Below are 16790 nucleotides of genomic sequence, written 5' to 3' on the forward strand. Positions count from 1 at the left end.
AACAGCCAGTACAATTTGACCTGGAAAGCAGCTTGGACTTCCATGCTTAGCCCTTCAGGTACTATTTTACCAACCCTGGGCGGGAGGAAGGGGCAAAACCCAGGGAAAGAGAAAAATTTGCACTTTCACGCACTCCTCACTAGTTCAAACCATCAACCTTCCATCTCTTGGTTTCACAATGCACCAGACTTGATTCTACTTTCTCTTTTCCAGCAGACAAAGCTGCACAGGGCCTGGCAGGGCCTCTCCCTTCTGCCTCGCGGGCGAGCAGCCTCCCCCACCATTCAATCCCTATTTCACAGCAAACTTTGCAGTCACGGGTCCTGCAAACCACATTTTCTCCTACCTCAAAGATAATGGACTGATTATTCTTTTTGAGGTAGAAGGCAAAGACGTAAGTGTACATGAGTGTGGCACGACACTGGCAGAGGACGTCGACTGCTTTCTTCAGGAACTGCACCTCGATCCACGACATGTTGTGCTGCTGCATCTCCTCCATCTTCTGCTTCACCTGAGCGTAGAGCTTGTGCTCGAAGCGCAGGCTCTGCATGTGGTTCATATAGCGGTTGCAGTAGAACAGGTACCTCTGCAGGGCTGCTCTGGATCGCTGCGGTCATTCCCAGGAGGGGAGAAAATTCAAAGAGAAACAACAGTTAAAACAGAATGATGCCTGCAAGAAAAGCAAACCCTTCACACGGCTCTTCCTGGCCCCGAGGAGGAGTTTCCTTTCCAGCTGTGTTTCCTCTCCTCTCACGCTGGAGAGATCCAGATGACTCCCCTCTGCACAGTGCTCTTAACCCTGACACTGTGGGGGACACCAGATTCCCCCCCTGCCACACGGGGAATTCCTACTCCATGCTCACTCCCGGTCTTGAAAATAAGCAGGATCACTCTACTAATATCTCACTGGTTTTATTTTCAGCCTTCTGTCTCCAATTACAGGACATAAAAACCTTCCAGGGTGGTGACAAGCAGTAAAGCAGCACTTTTTTTTTAAGCAAAAAAGGAATTATAAGCAAAAAATGATTGTGCTTCTATTAAGAGGGCAAGCCTAGACTGCCTAGGCCACGCTGCCTCTAGAGCAGGGGAAGGTGCCATGTGTTAAGGAGTTCAGGAGAAGCAAGATGACTCACTACACAGTCATTAATCCTATTTTCTTTTCCCTAACAGATTAGCCAAAAAACATCACCGTGTGCATGGTTGAGCTTGCCCAGCCTGGATACACAAACTCCCAGTGCGAGCCACACCTCGGACTGGAGGGGGTTGCTGGCAACGCGCCGCGTTTTGGCTGTTGCAGCACTTGCACCAAGGGGCAGAGAAGGGGTTTCTGCGAGCGGCAGCGCCCTGCACGCCGGCCCTCCCCGTTACAAGGGTTTTGCCTGCGCTGTCCACATTCACTAAAATGTTAATGCAGCTGCCACTTCACCCACACTTTCTGCTCCTGTCAGGCTTCCAAGAACAGTTATTGGAACAACCAAAGTCTATTAAATTTATATTCAGAAGGTATGTTGTGCTTAAAAGCACCTCCGGATTAGCATCAAGAACTGTGCAGTAAAGAGCATTTTATACGGGACGTCGGGGCTGCTGCCTCAGACCCATGGCATTACGACGACTTCATGTGATGAGCTGTTACAAAACAACCAAGGCAGCGTGACAGATAACAAGCGAGTTAATGTGTTCTTGAAATTGGATTAAAGTGACTTTGAACATTTTCTTGGGCGCAAGGCAAGAGTCCAAAGCCATTGGTGCACTTGACTGCCTTTTGGATTTGTGCCCAAGGCAGGAAATTCCCCAGGGCTCATTTACGGGTGTATGGAAAGCTCAAAATGCCACAGGATCCGTGATCTCCCTCACCCACCAAAGGTTGCGGACTCACCTCCTGTGCATCCCTTGCTGCCTTTGCATCATCCTCATTGTAGCGATTACAGTTGTACCTGCACAGGGGACAGCGAATGCAGAGGGTTGAGCGCAAGGGGACGCAGGGCCCGTGGCACTGCCTCGTCCTGCAGCCCCCAACTACTCACCAGGCAGATCCGTGGGGCTCCCAGGGGCCCAGGCACACCCAGCAGAACTCGGCTTTGCAGTTCTGGTTCCGACAGACCATGTGGTTGCAGCCCCCATCCTTCTCGATGGTCACGTGGCATTTCGGGCACTCCTGGAACAGAGCATGGATAACGTTAGCAGGGAAAGCCAGGCACCGTTTGGAGAAAGGGAAGAGCGCGGCACCTAACCACCCGTGAACGCGGAAGGGGGCCACAGCAGTGAGGAACGGCGCGCCAAGCAAAAGGCATCACATCCCTTGTCTCTTTGATCATCAAGATCCTCTTCCAGCTCAGACCTTCCAGCTCAGAACAGCAGAACAGCAAAACCAACACCAAAAAATCCCACAGAAATAACTCAGTTTACGTATGTAGCCACCATACTTTGGTGGAGGGAGACTGGATGAGCAATTTTATGACCCTTTCCAAAACTACAGCTGTACCGATGATCCATAATTGCCCAGGGGAAGGCATCTGGCTTTCTTCGCAGACTAGTATTTGGCCCATTTCAGCACCAACTTCAACAGGCCTAACTGTGTGCTGCTACCATGCTGTTAGCAACCTGAAACACCTGCAGCTGTAACGAGGCCACCCAAAAAGGAGCTGCAACCTCACAGCTGAAGCTCAGCATGCTGCAGAGAGGCTCCTGTCCACTCGGACACCCCTGCTCCTGCCGGGGCATCCCCTCCTCATGCCACCTCGCTGGAGACTCTTCCACAGGAGCCCCCGGGCACTCCTCTGTGCCAACAATCCCGGCACCAGGAACATCAAGGGTATTTTAACCCAGCTCAGCACACAGCTGCCCCGGGACTTGCACCAACACAAGGAAGGGACAAGGAGAGCACCTTCCAAAGGTCACCACTGCTTAAAAAAGTCACATTTCTGCAAAAACGAAGGTTTTATCTGCCAGGCAATACTCAACGCAAGCCAAAGAAGTGGTAGGGCTCAGCAATCCTCCCTTGGAAAGGCAGCCGCAGCTCTCGGGCCAGAAGAGCATGAAATACTGCACCTCCAGCGTGGAGCAAGCCCTGACCTTTCACTTCGCAGAGAAGAAACCGAGAGCACGATGCCCTGTGTCAGCGTCCAGCACCCACCCATGGCCCCCGAGGAGCCCACGTGAACGTGTCTGCGGCCACCCCTGCCCTCGCGTCCCCACGCTTGCTGGGACGCTCCCAGTTGTCCCTTCTGCTCCAGGGGTTGATTCCTCTCATGAGGTTCCAAGTGAGCAGGCAGGAGGCTGGACCCAGCCCACTCTGCTCTGCTCCCCATCCCACAGCGTGTGTCCAACCTGCAGGTGCAGCAAACAAAGTAGAGGAGCTCCCTCGAAGGCCCCTCCAGGAGACACCAGCGGTCACAGACACCGTGGAGACATCCTGCTGGCTCCTCTGCAGGGCAGGTTATCCAGCTGGGGGAGGTTGGTGCCAAACAAGGCTACTTTTTGGAGCTATCTCGGAGATAAAAACGGTCTCTCCCTCCAATGCAGAGCAAGGACTGCTCTCCGTGCCCACGCAGCCCTCCTCTCTCTCCCAATGCCGCACACAAACACCGGGATTCATCCCTGCAAAACCCTTCCCAGCCGTGCGGGCAGCCCCCAGCTCGCCCAGCTCCGCACTGAGGTGCCTTTTCCACGCAGGATGGTCACGGCAGCGCCCACGCGCTCTGCCGCGGCTCTCCCGCCACTCGCACGCCGATCCGGGGCTGCAGCGTCACCGAGGGCTTTTCCAAGATGGGAAATGCTGAAATTCCATTTCTGACATTTCAGTTCCAAGACTGAAATTCTTCCTTCACATCTTTAAGGACAACAACTAAGCTTTTCAGTGCCTAAACACTGTGCACAAAGCACTGGGATTGCAATTGTAATAAAAAGGCCCTAACTGCAGCCCGTGCGGTGAAGGCAAGGCTGTTCTCGTGCAGCGTCTACACTTCACCAAGCAACGCACAGGGCTGCTCCCTGCGCTACCCGCATCCATCAAGCCGTGTGAACACACGTACGTATCGCTGACGACTGAGCAAAGCCACGCGCAGAACGTCCTGAAGAAACGCTGAACGCCAACGGGGAAAAAGCAGCAACCATTCAAACCACTAATGTAATAACTAGGAGGGATTTATAGGTTAAGGAGGACAGGGAAGAAAGATTTTATTGAGAATTACGACCACGCAAACAACCTCACAGCCAGCAAATTAAATCACTGAATGAGTGGGTTATTCTGTACGTTATCTACCAGCCCCAATGCAGGAACGACCGTGCGGACGCTGTAAATACATCACTGCTGTGCTCACACACTGCACTGCCAACAAAGGCCCCGGCAAACCTGGCCAAAGGGAACAAATCCTTTGTGTCGCGTGAACAGCCGCGTGCACAAAGCGCCTGGAGCCTCAGCCGTTGTCCTGCGAGGAGCAGGACGAAGCAGGAAGGTTTTGGGGTTGAGGCAGGGCAGAGCGCGCACAGCGGCGCCGGCCCGGGAAGGGGAATCCTCAGGCAGCGCCGGGAACGCGGCCGCGCTCCGAGCGGATCCCAAAGCGCTGCGGGTGCTGCAAGCAGGGGCAGCGCCGGGAGTTGCGGAGCACAACGGGGTATTTTAAGCAGCTGGAAGGAAAGGCAGCGCTTCCGTATCCTGGGAAAGGACCGTTCCCGGATCCAGCCCTGACCTGCAGTTAATTCCTGCAGTAAAGTGGAGGCATTTCTAGTACCAGATAAGCAACTTGCATTAACAGCAATTAACTTCAACAAAAACCGCTGCCTGGGGTGAAGGTGGGCACAGGGGAGATCCAAAAACCTCCTTCTCCTTTCTTTTAGAACTCAAAAGATGCAGAAAGATCACTATCACTGAAACTCAGGCTTGAAACCATTATTTTCATCTTCCTCTCCTTTTAGGCTCCTTTCTGGCAGCCCTAGCACACCTTAAGCAAACTCAAAATAAACGCAGACCTCCCACTTTTCTGGTTCAGAGGGCTTGGGTGCCACCACGCCAACCCGGTTAAAGTCCACAGAGGTGACCGGGGTGTTGGGGTTTCTTTATTCCCCACCAGAAACCGGTCCAGTTTATCTAAAGACAGGATCAAGTTTCAAACCAGGGATGCACAACACGCCGAGAAAGCAAGCAAGCAAAATAAAACCTAACCCAGGGATTTCCCAAGCGCAAGTAAATAAACCTGAAATTATATATACATTTAATACACCGGTGACCACAAAGTCAATACTCAAACCTCATCGTATTTCATTCAGTCTGCTCTATATAATTCAACAAAAATACCTATCACGCCACTCCAGGCTGTGAGCAGAAGCCGAGCTGCGTTTCCTTCTTCTAGTCTCTCATACAGCCACCGCCCGCCTTCCCTTGGCTGCTCTGTCACCGAGCGAGTGACAACAGAAGCTCCCCGCAGGCGCCTGCTGCGGGGGACGACCGAGCACACAGCCCAGGAGAGCGGTCGTTCTCGCTGAAGTCTTGATGCTGGCGAGAGAGGAAGTTTTCTGCCCCGGACACAGGCCCCAGGGGACAAGGCTGCAGCTCGGTGTCACGTGCGGGCCTGGAGAAAGGGCTTTGCAGAAGCTACAACGTGCCAGGAGCAGCAGCAGCAACAGAAACGTGGCAGTGGTGACAAGGGAATTACCTAGAAAAGAGGGTTTTTCCTCTGCAAACGGGGATTTGCAGCCTCTTCTAGGTGCTTTCACGTCAGCCAAACGCAGTGTTAGGGCTCCGACTTCCAAGCACTGAAGCTAACAGTGACGGAGGCAAAACCCTGCCCATCCCAAACACCCCAAGCCGCCTTCCTCATGGACGCAGCGTGGGGAGACGAAGCAATGAAGGACAGAGGTGCCAGCCCCTCGACTGTGCACGGCCTGGGCACACGGTGCGTTGCTACAGCCCCACGCGACAGCAGGAAGGGGTATTTCCCCATGCCCCGAGCTGCACGGATATCTGGTTCCCTTCCGAGCAGCAGTCGAGCTGTGTCACTGTCAGACGGGCGCTTGGACGTCGCGGCGCGTTTGGCCGGCGGCCAGTCCAGGCAAGAAGAGGTGATGGCAGCAGCCCGCGGCGCGGGGCCGCTGCGCTCCTCCGATTACACGTGTTCCAACAACCGGCACCGCGCGCTGCATCGTTACAGCGGGGTGAAATTACCATCCTCGCTGCCACGGAGGCGGGGAGCAGCAGAGCGGTGGGTTACATTTCCTGCCAGCTTTCCCCTCCACTACATCTAGCAGCGGCTCCGAGAACAGCAACAATATTGTGCTTTAGTTAAGTCAATTGATACGGTGACTGTAAGGCCCCGCGACAGCCGCCTTGCTCAAATGTCTGCTGTAATTACCCCGTTTTCCTTTTTCCACCTGTTGCTTTTGTGCATCGTGGGTTCCCAAGCATTTTCTTGCCAGAGAAGCGCCTCACCCCGCGCTAGAGGCGGTGGCCGAGACAGGGATGCTCAAGGACAAGGGCTCTCGCTCCCGCAGGACGGCGGGAATGCAGAGAGGGCCGAGGCCCCCACAGCGAGCGCACGCCTCCCGCCTCGGCATCCCCTGCACAGCTGCTTCCCACAAACCTTCCCGCTCCCGCTGCTCAATGCCTGCGCTTGGAGCAGCGCCGGGCTCCTAGCTGAGGAATTCTGGACCCTGGCTAAAAGCAGGGTGAGCATCTGCACAACAGCAGCTCGGGCCGTGCTTAACGCTTCGGGCAAGCGAGGGTCGAAGGGCCCAGCTCCCGGTTGGAAAAGGGACGTTGCCCAGCACTTCCAGGCAGCGACAGCGGCACCCGCACCGGAGCTGCGGCAACACACACGGGGGCATCCTTTTAGCAAGCACAAAACCCAGCAAGGAAGAGCTTAGCATCTAACCAGGTCAAACCCAGCTAGCCCGCATGGCCCAAACCAACCCGTGCATGGCCAGGTCAGGCGTTCAGGCCCTGCTCTGCATTGGCACACGCCAGCGCAGGGCAAAGGGGAGACAGAGAGCCCCAAAGCCATCACCAGCACCCGGGGGAGTCGCAGGGGCTGCCGAGGGCAGCGGCACTGGCAGGGAGGTGGCAATTCCGATGCCACAAGTATTTGGCACCGTAGGCCAGAAGCCTCTTTGCACATGTTTACCCCCAGCCTTGCCAAACCAGCCAGCTCCTCTTCCTCGGGTTTACTACAGGCAGTAGCTGAAGACCAAGGAACTGTGGACAAATGTAGTCCTGTTCTTGAGCTCCAAACACCCCTCGAACTCAGAAAAAGCCAAGTTAATTTTACCGAGTCTCCAAGCAGCGGCCACACCAGCCATGGGCCACAGAAGCGCGGAGAGGACGGTGCTTCATCCTGGCCTTGCAGCGCGGTGCGTGTTGCTGCCCTCCTCCATCGCGCCACGCTCCAGCTCGACGCACACCCATCGCAGCCCCGGCGAGCGGCAGCGAACTGCGCCGTTAAGGTTACACAACGGGGCGGCCGAAACCGAGCGGCCACTTCCTCCTGCCCCCCGGCTCCGCTTGGCAGCCGGGGGCCCGCGGAGCCCTCCCTGCCTGCGGCATCTGCTCCCTTGGCTTCCTTGATGCCGCGCACCCTTCCCAAACGGAGCAGGTCTCCCATGAGGTTGCGCTAGCTGCGGCCAGGGCCATTTACATAAGAAAGTCTTGGCAGCTGCGCTGCCAGGCTGGGGCTGGACGCCCGCCCAGCGGAAACCAGCGCCTCCGAAAAAGGCCAACCCAGGGGATTTGAAGGCAGATGTAGATGATGGCGGCCAAACCAGGCCGCGGGGGGTGCTAACGTGTTTCACACACTCGGAGTCAAGCGCCAATTTGCTCAGCAAAGTCATCAGCACCAGGTAGGAGGCTCCAAGGCTGGAGCTTCCTTTGGGTCTCTGACTGACTCTTTCTTAGCAGAGCAAGGAAGAGCCCTACCTGACTCTAGGCAGCAGCAGCTCTTTGCACTTAAAACAAGAGCGCTTCAGCCTGCTGCACATTTTTATACTCACTGTAAGCTAGTGACATGCAAAATACAAGATCTTAGTGCCAAGGAATTAGGCTGCCATCGTTCTCATAGGATAGTCTATATAAAATAGAAGGAAAACACTCACCTTTGTGTTTGCTGCAATCCAATTAGAAGTTTCACTGTCATCATCACACTTCTTAATCCATTTCTTTAACCACTATTAGAAAAAAATAGTTACTAAGTTACTTTAAATACAGGAACATGTGGGCTTCAGTTAGTCTCACTTGCTGCACATAAGCCTCATGCAGAGCATTTTCACCTTCAGATAATCAAGGTGGCAACTATATTCACTTTTTAAATGGCGAAACTGTTAACCCAAAAAGAGAAGAAAAGAGGAAAGAAAAAAAACGCTCTTCTAAGGAGAGGCTAAACAGGAAGAATTGATTAAACTATTTCATAAGACTTCTAACCACAGCACAGGAATGGGAGGTTGGCAGAAATGCACCAATAAGAAAAGTTTCCATTAATCTAAATCTCAGGAAAACTCAGCCCCTTTATATAGCGCATTCTCAGACTTGAGCCTTTTGAGATGCACCAAGACTATTTGAAAATGCCACTCAGGCCCACACTTTCCACCTCAGAGGGTTTTTTTTTCCTCTCTCGAGTGAACATGGCAACATCAAATGGACGCAAGCTGCAAAAGCAAAGGGCTGCTGCAGCTGCTGGATACTAAGCCAGCCACATCTGCCACGGAAACACCAGCACAGCCACCCAAGCCCTCTGCGGAGGCTCCCCTGCCCGAGGGAGGTTTTCTGCCTTTGTCGCCAGGAATGCAGACTGCTCTGTCCCCAAGGCACAGAGCAAGACAGCCGGGGGCTCTGCATTCCAGCCTTGGTCACAGCCTCGGACACTTCCATGGAAAAAGAGAAATCCAGAATCCAGTTCCAGAAATCACTGCAGAACAGCAACTCCTAGAACCAGGCCCAAAGTCATTGCTTCAGCACTAAAATCAAGCTGCTGAAGCACCAAACACCTCCAGAACCGCCGTGGTTATTGCAACACTCTACGTTCCTGAAGCCGCAAGATTCTTCTTTGGAGGTGAACCATGGTCCTCCTTGATGCAAGCAGCCTGTGCCACATTGCTAGGTACACAGCTTGACTTCACACTTTGAGAAGCCACGTATTTAGATAAGAACTTAGACGTGCTCACCTTACACTTAACAGGATCATGCCAATTTTCACCACAATTAAAGCTGTAAGCCAAAGAAAAGAGAAATTAGTGAGGTAGATGACTAAGTTAACAACATGGAAGCTTCCTTTTGGGTTCCACTGCAAGTGTGTGGTCATTCCCAACAATACACCTAAACACACTTCAGTTCTCTACAGTGTCTTCAAGGAGTCAAGAAGTGTGTCAGGAAGCTAATCTGAAGCCATTGATTTGGCTACGGGCTCAGCAAAAGCCAGGCCCTGCCCTTGTGTCAGGGGAGGCCACGACACACGGAGAAGGCAACAGCTACACAGCGATGGCCTTCGCAGCCAGCTGCTCCCAACGCCAGCTTCCCATTTTCAATGAAATGCCAGTATTTATAAATACATTTTCCAAGCCTAGATATTATTTCACACATGGTTGATAAAACACTCAAGACAACGCAGCAGTGAAGGGCAGTGTGCTGCACGGGTGCTGTTCGTTGAAAAGCTGCTCACACGGTTCTTCAGGACAACTTGGCAGCTGACAAAAGTAACCCCAGGAGCTTTCTCCTCATTTCTAACCCGTTCCACTGGGGGCGACACCACATGCAAAACGCTCCTTCTACACATTTAGGGAGGCAGGGGAGTATGTGCAGCTGAAGGACTCAACACATTTATTACCTTCTTGCAAAGGCCTCCACCTCCTCATGCTTTCCCCACCCTCAAAAGCAACACTCCAGTATTGACTTATAAGACACACACTTACACATATTCAAAGCAATAAGTGAAAAGCAGCCCCAGGTTGTTTTACTTGACTGCTCTTACCAAAACTGACGTCCACATTTGCAGCGAACGGGCTTAGCATCAGGATATTGGACTTTCACGACGTGGTGGCAGTCTGGGGCAGGACACCATTTTAACAGTCGATTACACTAGGAAACAAAGCAAGAGAAACCACAATAGCAGAAGATGCTGCACAAGTAGTTTGCCCTTCACTCTTGCATCCTTTTAACCAGAATCTTCAATAAAACTTAAGGAGACAGAGTGCTCTCTCCTTAATCTAAGCGTTCACTTTTGTATTACTTCAAAAAAGCAGGAACAACGTAGTCAACTCTTCAGTGTCAAACGGTCTCCTCGGGGAATTAAGAGGAGCATGAACACTTCTGAGGACCTTGTAGGTCACCCAGGGAGAACATACTGGAGTAAGATGAAGCTACAAAGCCTCCCATTGAAAAGAAGTAGCTAGTTGCATATGACTTCAACAGCTACGTCTGCTCCACCACGGCCAGGGCCTCTCTGAAACACCACCTGCAAGTGTGCCTAGTAACTAGCTTTTAAAAGCAGTTTTCTCAGACCCCTTGAAGGACATTTCACTGCCTCCTCATCTCTTACCGTGACCACAAACAGCTCTGAATTGCTGGACTTGTGTCCGCCCTTTGGTCTGCAAGAAGTGTTCATCTCCCATGTTTCACTCCAAACCTTTTTTGGGGGGAGATTTGATTCCAGCAACAACCTACCTACAAGGCTCTATGGTGAATCTAAATGGGCACAAGAGGGAAATCGGGACAGCGGACAACCTTCCAAAGCACCTTCTAAGTTCACTTGTATTTTGAAGTCCCAAAGCTATTGGTATTTTGGTAAAACCAATTTTACAGTTTTGCCTCACAAGGCAAACATTTGAGGCATAATCTTAGTTCTAATGTTTCCCTGTTTGAGTGTGAAGCATCCCAGGTAACATTCACGCAAGGACTGCAAGTATTAAGTGTTACTCAGAAGCCACATCTCGAGCATCTCCTCCACTGCGATCTCCCACTGTTTCCCATCTCTCTAAGCAATCTCACCCTTTCTTTTGCTTCCAGAAACATAACAGGTTCCCAAGTGCTCTGCATTTTTTCTTTCTAAATGTTTCCCTACAGCTACACAAATAATAAATGGGCTTCAAAGCATCCCCTGCAAAGCCTCTAACTCGTAGTTACATTTGATTATAGACTATGCAAGAGACAATTTGCTCTAAAGTCATAAACAAGCCTCACTTCTCTGGTTTGGTGCCTGCGTAAGAAAAACCCTGGAAGCTATTAAAAATTTCAAATACATACTCACCTCTACAAAACTATTGGTTATTAAATGCTGGTACTTTAATTTAACCTTCGAATCTGTGATCAGACGCCTGTGGAAAGGAAGAAAAGGGAAAATTATATTTTTGTACTTACCTGATCGATTTATTACACTTTAGTTACATCTACAAATATTGCATTAACTTCCAATAAATTTCAGATGCACTAAAAGAAAATTTTCACTTCAAGGCAACGGAGCCTGTTGTGTTGGGGGGGTTCCGTTTCATTTAAACGCTTCCATGAAGAGTTATCTGATTTGCTTTAAATATGTGCATAGGGCAAACCTCTTTTTAAAGCTTCAGAACAACTGTTGTGGTGTTAACAGCTCTGGCAGACCTCGTGTTAACTGAGATTCAAGGGATGCTACAGTTGGTCAGCTGTACAGTTAATGTTGAGCTTCTCTCCAATAGTTAGCATTAAAAAAAATCCAGTGTTGGTTGAGATTCAGCATCATGCAGGGAGCAACACGACATTGGCCCTGGTTTTAAACCAAGGCAGACCAGCAGTAACAAACGTGCTCAGAAACGAGCCCAGGAGGGAGGCAGGCAGATGGGAAGCCCTAAAAACACCGTGGCCACTTTCCTCCTGGAAAACCAGATCCGCCTCGATGCAGTTGGCATTTGCAGACTGCTAGTGCTAGATGCATCTGAAATGATTTAATTTCATCCTGCTGAACACTGCTGCACCTATTGTTGCTATGACCAAAATATATCCTTTGCATGCATATGTACACATACTTTATATATATATATATATATATATATATTTAGACACACATAGAAAGTGTGTGCGTGTATCTGTACATGTGTGTGTGCATACAGGTATAACTCGACGACATACAGCTGTCATAGAGGTCTCATCTGAATTGCCAGTGTTATACACGTGTTCCTGAGCTGTGCTGGGAGGACTGGTGTCCTGACAAGCAGCGAAAGGGCAGGAGGCCCGCGGGGAGGAAGCCGCTCGCAGGGGCTGCCGGCAGCCCGGGCTCTTCTGCGGGCCGCGGTGCAAGAGCAGAACCGACCCCAAAGCAGCCGGGCTGGAAAGGCAAACTGCAAAAACAGCAACGCCCAAACAACGCACAACCACTGCCCCCGAGCGCTTCCGAGCTCAGGAAAAAGCCCTGCACGCTGACACCTTTCCAGAAGCACCTCGCAGAGCCCTTTCAAAGGCAGAAGCTCTATGAAAGGGCAAATTTTGCACTTTCATCCCCCTCTGATAATGCAAACTCCTCAAAGGCCTGACCTGGTGACCTCGGCAACGGGCGCACGACGCAGAGGGACAAACAGCCGCCCGCAGTGATTACTCCGTACCGCTTCCCGCCTACACACGCAGCTACACGAAGAGCCCCTGCAGCCACGCAGCGCTCGCCGGCCTGTCCCGGGCACCCGCCAGGCTCGCGCGGCGCCCTCGAGCGTGCCCCGTCTTACGGGCTGCTGCTAGCATTGCCTGTTAAGGCACCCATATACTAAAGGCAGCCGGCGCAGCTCATTAATGAAATCAGCAACGTGGCATGTAGGTTAAAGCAATTACCACCAGCATTAGCAAGGGTGAACAGGGGATAGAGACAGATTACCTTTAGCCAGCCTGAAGCTCTTGAAAGGTCTGCAGGAGACCCCCTCTTCTGCCTTCCTGCTCGAACTCAAGGGCGACAGGAGAACTGACAGTAAGCTAGCGAAGCACTCCCAAATCCATGGAAAACCAGCTAACTGCCGAGTCCGGGCTCGTATGGAAATAACCAACTAGGGACATGCTGCCTTAGGGAGGACAAGTATCAGAGGAGGGAGTAACCTGTAAACTACGTATCGAGCAGCAGCAGACACTGGTACTGCTCCTCCCTTCCTCCATCCTCCTCCTGTTACCACCACCAGCGCCTCTACCGATTTCAAAGTCTTCAGCTAACCTACTTCCTATGGGCACTAATCCATGGAGATTCAAGAGAACAGCTTATTCGGAAACCGATGTAATCCAGGACACAACTCTACGGATCTTAAAGAAGTTTCCAGTGTAAGGGATGCATCTGATAAGCAAAGGCAAGTTCTCAGCTGGTTCTGGTTGATGTCCTGGCACTCAAGAAAAATTCCCGCTAAGCACATGTGACACCACAAGTTCAGACTGCAAGAAGCAAAAATGTCAAGGAAATCCCTCAAGACCCTATGTCAGATTAAGAGTCTCTTAAAACAGTTTCCATCCACTGAACTCTGCAACGGCCCCACAGCAGGGCCTGAATGCACCTAGGCTGCCTCCGCTTCTCCTCAGTCCCCTCTCCTTCCGCCAAGCCAGGTATCAGAATGAGCTTCTATTCAGATGCCTTTTAGCATGAATGAAAATGGACTTAATCAAGGTTTAGGATCGTGAAGGATGTTACTCATGCAATAGCACCACCCAATACAAAAGAGAAGGAAGCTCAAGGAATTCACTGCTCCCTCTTGTTGGAGCAGTCAACCCGCAGCTGGGCAACATAAGCCAAGTGACACAGGCCTCCATACCAGCTTAATAAAGTCTTATAAATTGGAGGGTCAGCTGTTCTCCATCAGAGGGCACAGAACATCCCCCAGACTGTACACAGGACTTGCTTCCTCTGACTCACTAACTATAGCTCTGGGACTTGGGGAACTGGTGCATTGACCTAGGTAGGAAGTCCTAAATTCTTAAGTAAATTGCATGAAACAAAAGGCACAAAACAGTTAAAGGGGGTTTTTAAGGACCGCACAGTGTTTATTCTATTGCCACGCTGTCCAGCGTGGCTGAGGAGCCCTTCCTGCATGTACCGTGGCTTGGGTTCCCCAGACCCAAACGGGACATGAAGGACCTGCCAGTAACAAAATAGACAGTCGCCACCAACCCCTCTGCCGCCTCAAAGCCTCTACGTTGCTTTTTATAACCCGAAACATTTGAATAAGACATGAGCAACAAAACAGAAAATCAGAGGAAAGCCAAGAGGTAGCAACTCATCATACTTACATAACTGTATTGTCATCAACTAAGATATCGCAGCCATGAGCAGGACATGAAATAGTCTGAGAAAAGAAGGGGGAAAAAATAAAAGGTCATAAAAGGAACAGTGTTTATTCGATTCTGCATCACAAGCAACTCCAAAGCCACAGACTTTGCTAAACCCCACAGCAAAAACAGCCCCTTTGGCTGCATGGTGACACACGGGCGGCCCAGACGCGCCGCTGTGCACAGCGTGTTCTCCCCACGCAGGGCAGGGGTGCGCACGCACATTCCCTGCAGCTCCTGTCACACGCAGCAGCCACACAGAATCTGCTCTCCAAAACCCCTGTCGTCTGCTTTTAGTAAAGAAGAATCTTCTCTTTTTCCCCCCCCCAATACACAAACTTGTCCCCCCAAAATACAGGCGAGTTGAGACTTTACCTGTCCCATGCCTTCCTCCATTATTTTGGTAGTTAAATATTCACTCCAGCACTGCATACAGAACTTGTGTCCACACTCTAGGCCAGTAAAGTACTGCAAGACACGAACGAGACACATGGCGTCACTTTATCGGGTGGAACTGCGGCACCGTTTGGTCCTTCTCGGTGCCAGGCGGTTTGATCCCAGCGCTTGTCCCTCCCCGCCAGATTTGGGGTCCTGTTCACTTTGCATCACCACACAGAGCACTGTTGTAGCAACTTTGAACGTGCTTTCAAAGACAGGTTTTACTCCCCTAACAGCAAGGAAAAGGTGGCCAGCATTTTCATCCTGCCTGCCCGTTCCAATTTACCTTTATTTTCCAAGTACGTACATCACTTAACATGGCAGTCTCCTGCGCACACATAATAACAATAAATAAATAAATAAATAATAAAGTCACCCTTACGCACACATAATAACAATAATAATAATAAAGCAATGTCATGAAACAGGTCACAGTACTATGATGACAGCCTGTGTTGCTTCCTCGTGCTGTTCTGCTTGGCTCACTCCCCGACGTGGGTGCTCCCCGTAGATCCCAGCCTCGGAAACCTCCCCCGGAAAACCCAGACAAAGAGGCCGAAAATGCTAATTGGCAGGTGCCAACCAGCAAATAAAATTCAGTAATGAGTAGCTGGTTGCAGACAGCAACAAGGACAGCTTCGCCTGCGTATGCCTCATCTCCGTGAAGTGTGTCAAGATGCCACCTGCAAACAACTGGTTGCACAAGGGGTGGAGAAGCGAACGGTGAAGGGCAAAGACTGAAATGAAATCTTGGGTCATCTCAGTTGGTTCATGTTGTGAGCCAGGCGCAGGGACCGACTCCATCTGAACCAGTCCATTCGTGATACTATGCAGGTTTCTGCCTGATGGCCTCATTTTTCACACTTTCTTATTCCTAGCCAGTCAGAGGAAACAAGGACGTCACCCCGAGGTGCCATGATCTTACATGAAACTACAGAAATTACTGCAGAACAGCCTGAAACAGCAGCAGGATGGGGTCAATCAGACAAAGGAGAGTCGGTTTGAAGGAAAAAGAGGACTTCTGCTAAAATTGCTTCCTTGGCCGTTGGAGACTCAGGATTGCAACCACAATCCAGCCCGAAGAAGGTCCAAGTGTTCCCCAGAACCAGGGCTCCTCCGCACGCAACGGGACCAGTCGTGGACAAGGGGATCGTGCCTGGCTGAACCTACCCACTCCTGCAGCGAGGGAAACGGCACAGAGCAGGAAAAATAAAAACCACACGGGGTAATCGCGTATCTTCAGCGTAGACCGACTTGGTTATTTCAGGTAGTGACAAGACTTCCTACAAGCCCAAGTAAAGGGCAGCCCCCACGCTTCCTCCCGAGAGCTTGCGGCATCGTTCGACTCATTTCTTGACTTTGAGGGAGTTCCCAATTATTTTTGACTGAGCTGACAGCAGACGTCAAGGGAGGAAGCAAGAAAGCCCAAGAGGCAACTGCCAAGGGCAAGGGCTCACAGAAGGGTCACGCCACCGCAGGGGACAGCTCGGCTCCCGCCTCACGGATGCTCGAGGCGCTAGGCACCTCCTCTCCTTGTGGAGCCATGGCACCGCCGGCCGCGCTGCCGCTCCTCTTCCCGAGGCACCAAGTTCATCAGAGGAAGGACCAGCTCGTCCAAGGTGTGCTCACCACGAGGGCCTCACTCTGGCCTCCCTCCCGTCTGTAAGCGAGCCGGGCAGCACCAGGCCAACAGGCTACATCTGCGAGGCACCTGAACAAGCAGCTGGTACCACAGCTTCCAGCAGGATCCTCTCCAACGGGACCCAAAGGAAGAGATTTCAGAGGGGAGGCAGCAACACGATGCCCCTTCTCTACTCCTGTCTTTGCTTTGCTCCTGGTGAAACCTTTATTGGTGTCTGTCGAGACCCAGCACTGATTCATGGAGACCCAGAGAATGCAAAATATTTTGCTTAAGCCTTCAAATCACCAGGATGGAGGCTCCCTTAAGGGCATCTCATGCTGCACTTTGCAGGAGTAGCACAAAACACCACAGCCATTCTCCTCACAGTTTAGTGGAGGCAACCAAAGCTCTTCCGACCTCACTCGGCTACCACAGAGACTCAGTATTTGCCCACGGCCGTGTCTTAAAGGTTGCTTCCATACATCTGCTTGGAAG

The 16790-nt window shown here is 51.5% G+C and overlaps 1 protein-coding gene across 1 annotated transcript in view; it reads right to left on the reverse strand.

The window, feature by feature from the left end:
• The window catches only part of ARIH1 (ariadne RBR E3 ubiquitin protein ligase 1), a 47525-nt gene that overhangs the window by 2990 nt on the left and 27745 nt on the right, over nucleotides 1-16790 (reverse strand). Inside the window, exons 4-12 of the mRNA XM_088538179.1 lie at nucleotides 14612-14704; nucleotides 14198-14253; nucleotides 11223-11289; nucleotides 9948-10054; nucleotides 9145-9187; nucleotides 8080-8151; nucleotides 2025-2155; nucleotides 1877-1934; nucleotides 347-607 (exon numbers count right to left, since the gene is read on the reverse strand). Coding sequence (XP_088394305.1) covers nucleotides 347-607; nucleotides 1877-1934; nucleotides 2025-2155; nucleotides 8080-8151; nucleotides 9145-9187; nucleotides 9948-10054; nucleotides 11223-11289; nucleotides 14198-14253; nucleotides 14612-14704 — 888 coding nt within the window. The remainder of the gene's footprint in view (nucleotides 1-346; nucleotides 608-1876; nucleotides 1935-2024; nucleotides 2156-8079; nucleotides 8152-9144; nucleotides 9188-9947; nucleotides 10055-11222; nucleotides 11290-14197; nucleotides 14254-14611; nucleotides 14705-16790) is intronic.

The sequence above is a fragment of the Tinamus guttatus genome, unplaced genomic scaffold, assembly GCF_059628265.1.
Source record: "Tinamus guttatus ecotype Peru unplaced genomic scaffold, ASM5962826v1 Tinamus_guttatus_pri_ptg000942l, whole genome shotgun sequence".
Classification (NCBI taxonomy): Eukaryota; Metazoa; Chordata; class Aves; order Tinamiformes; family Tinamidae; genus Tinamus; species Tinamus guttatus.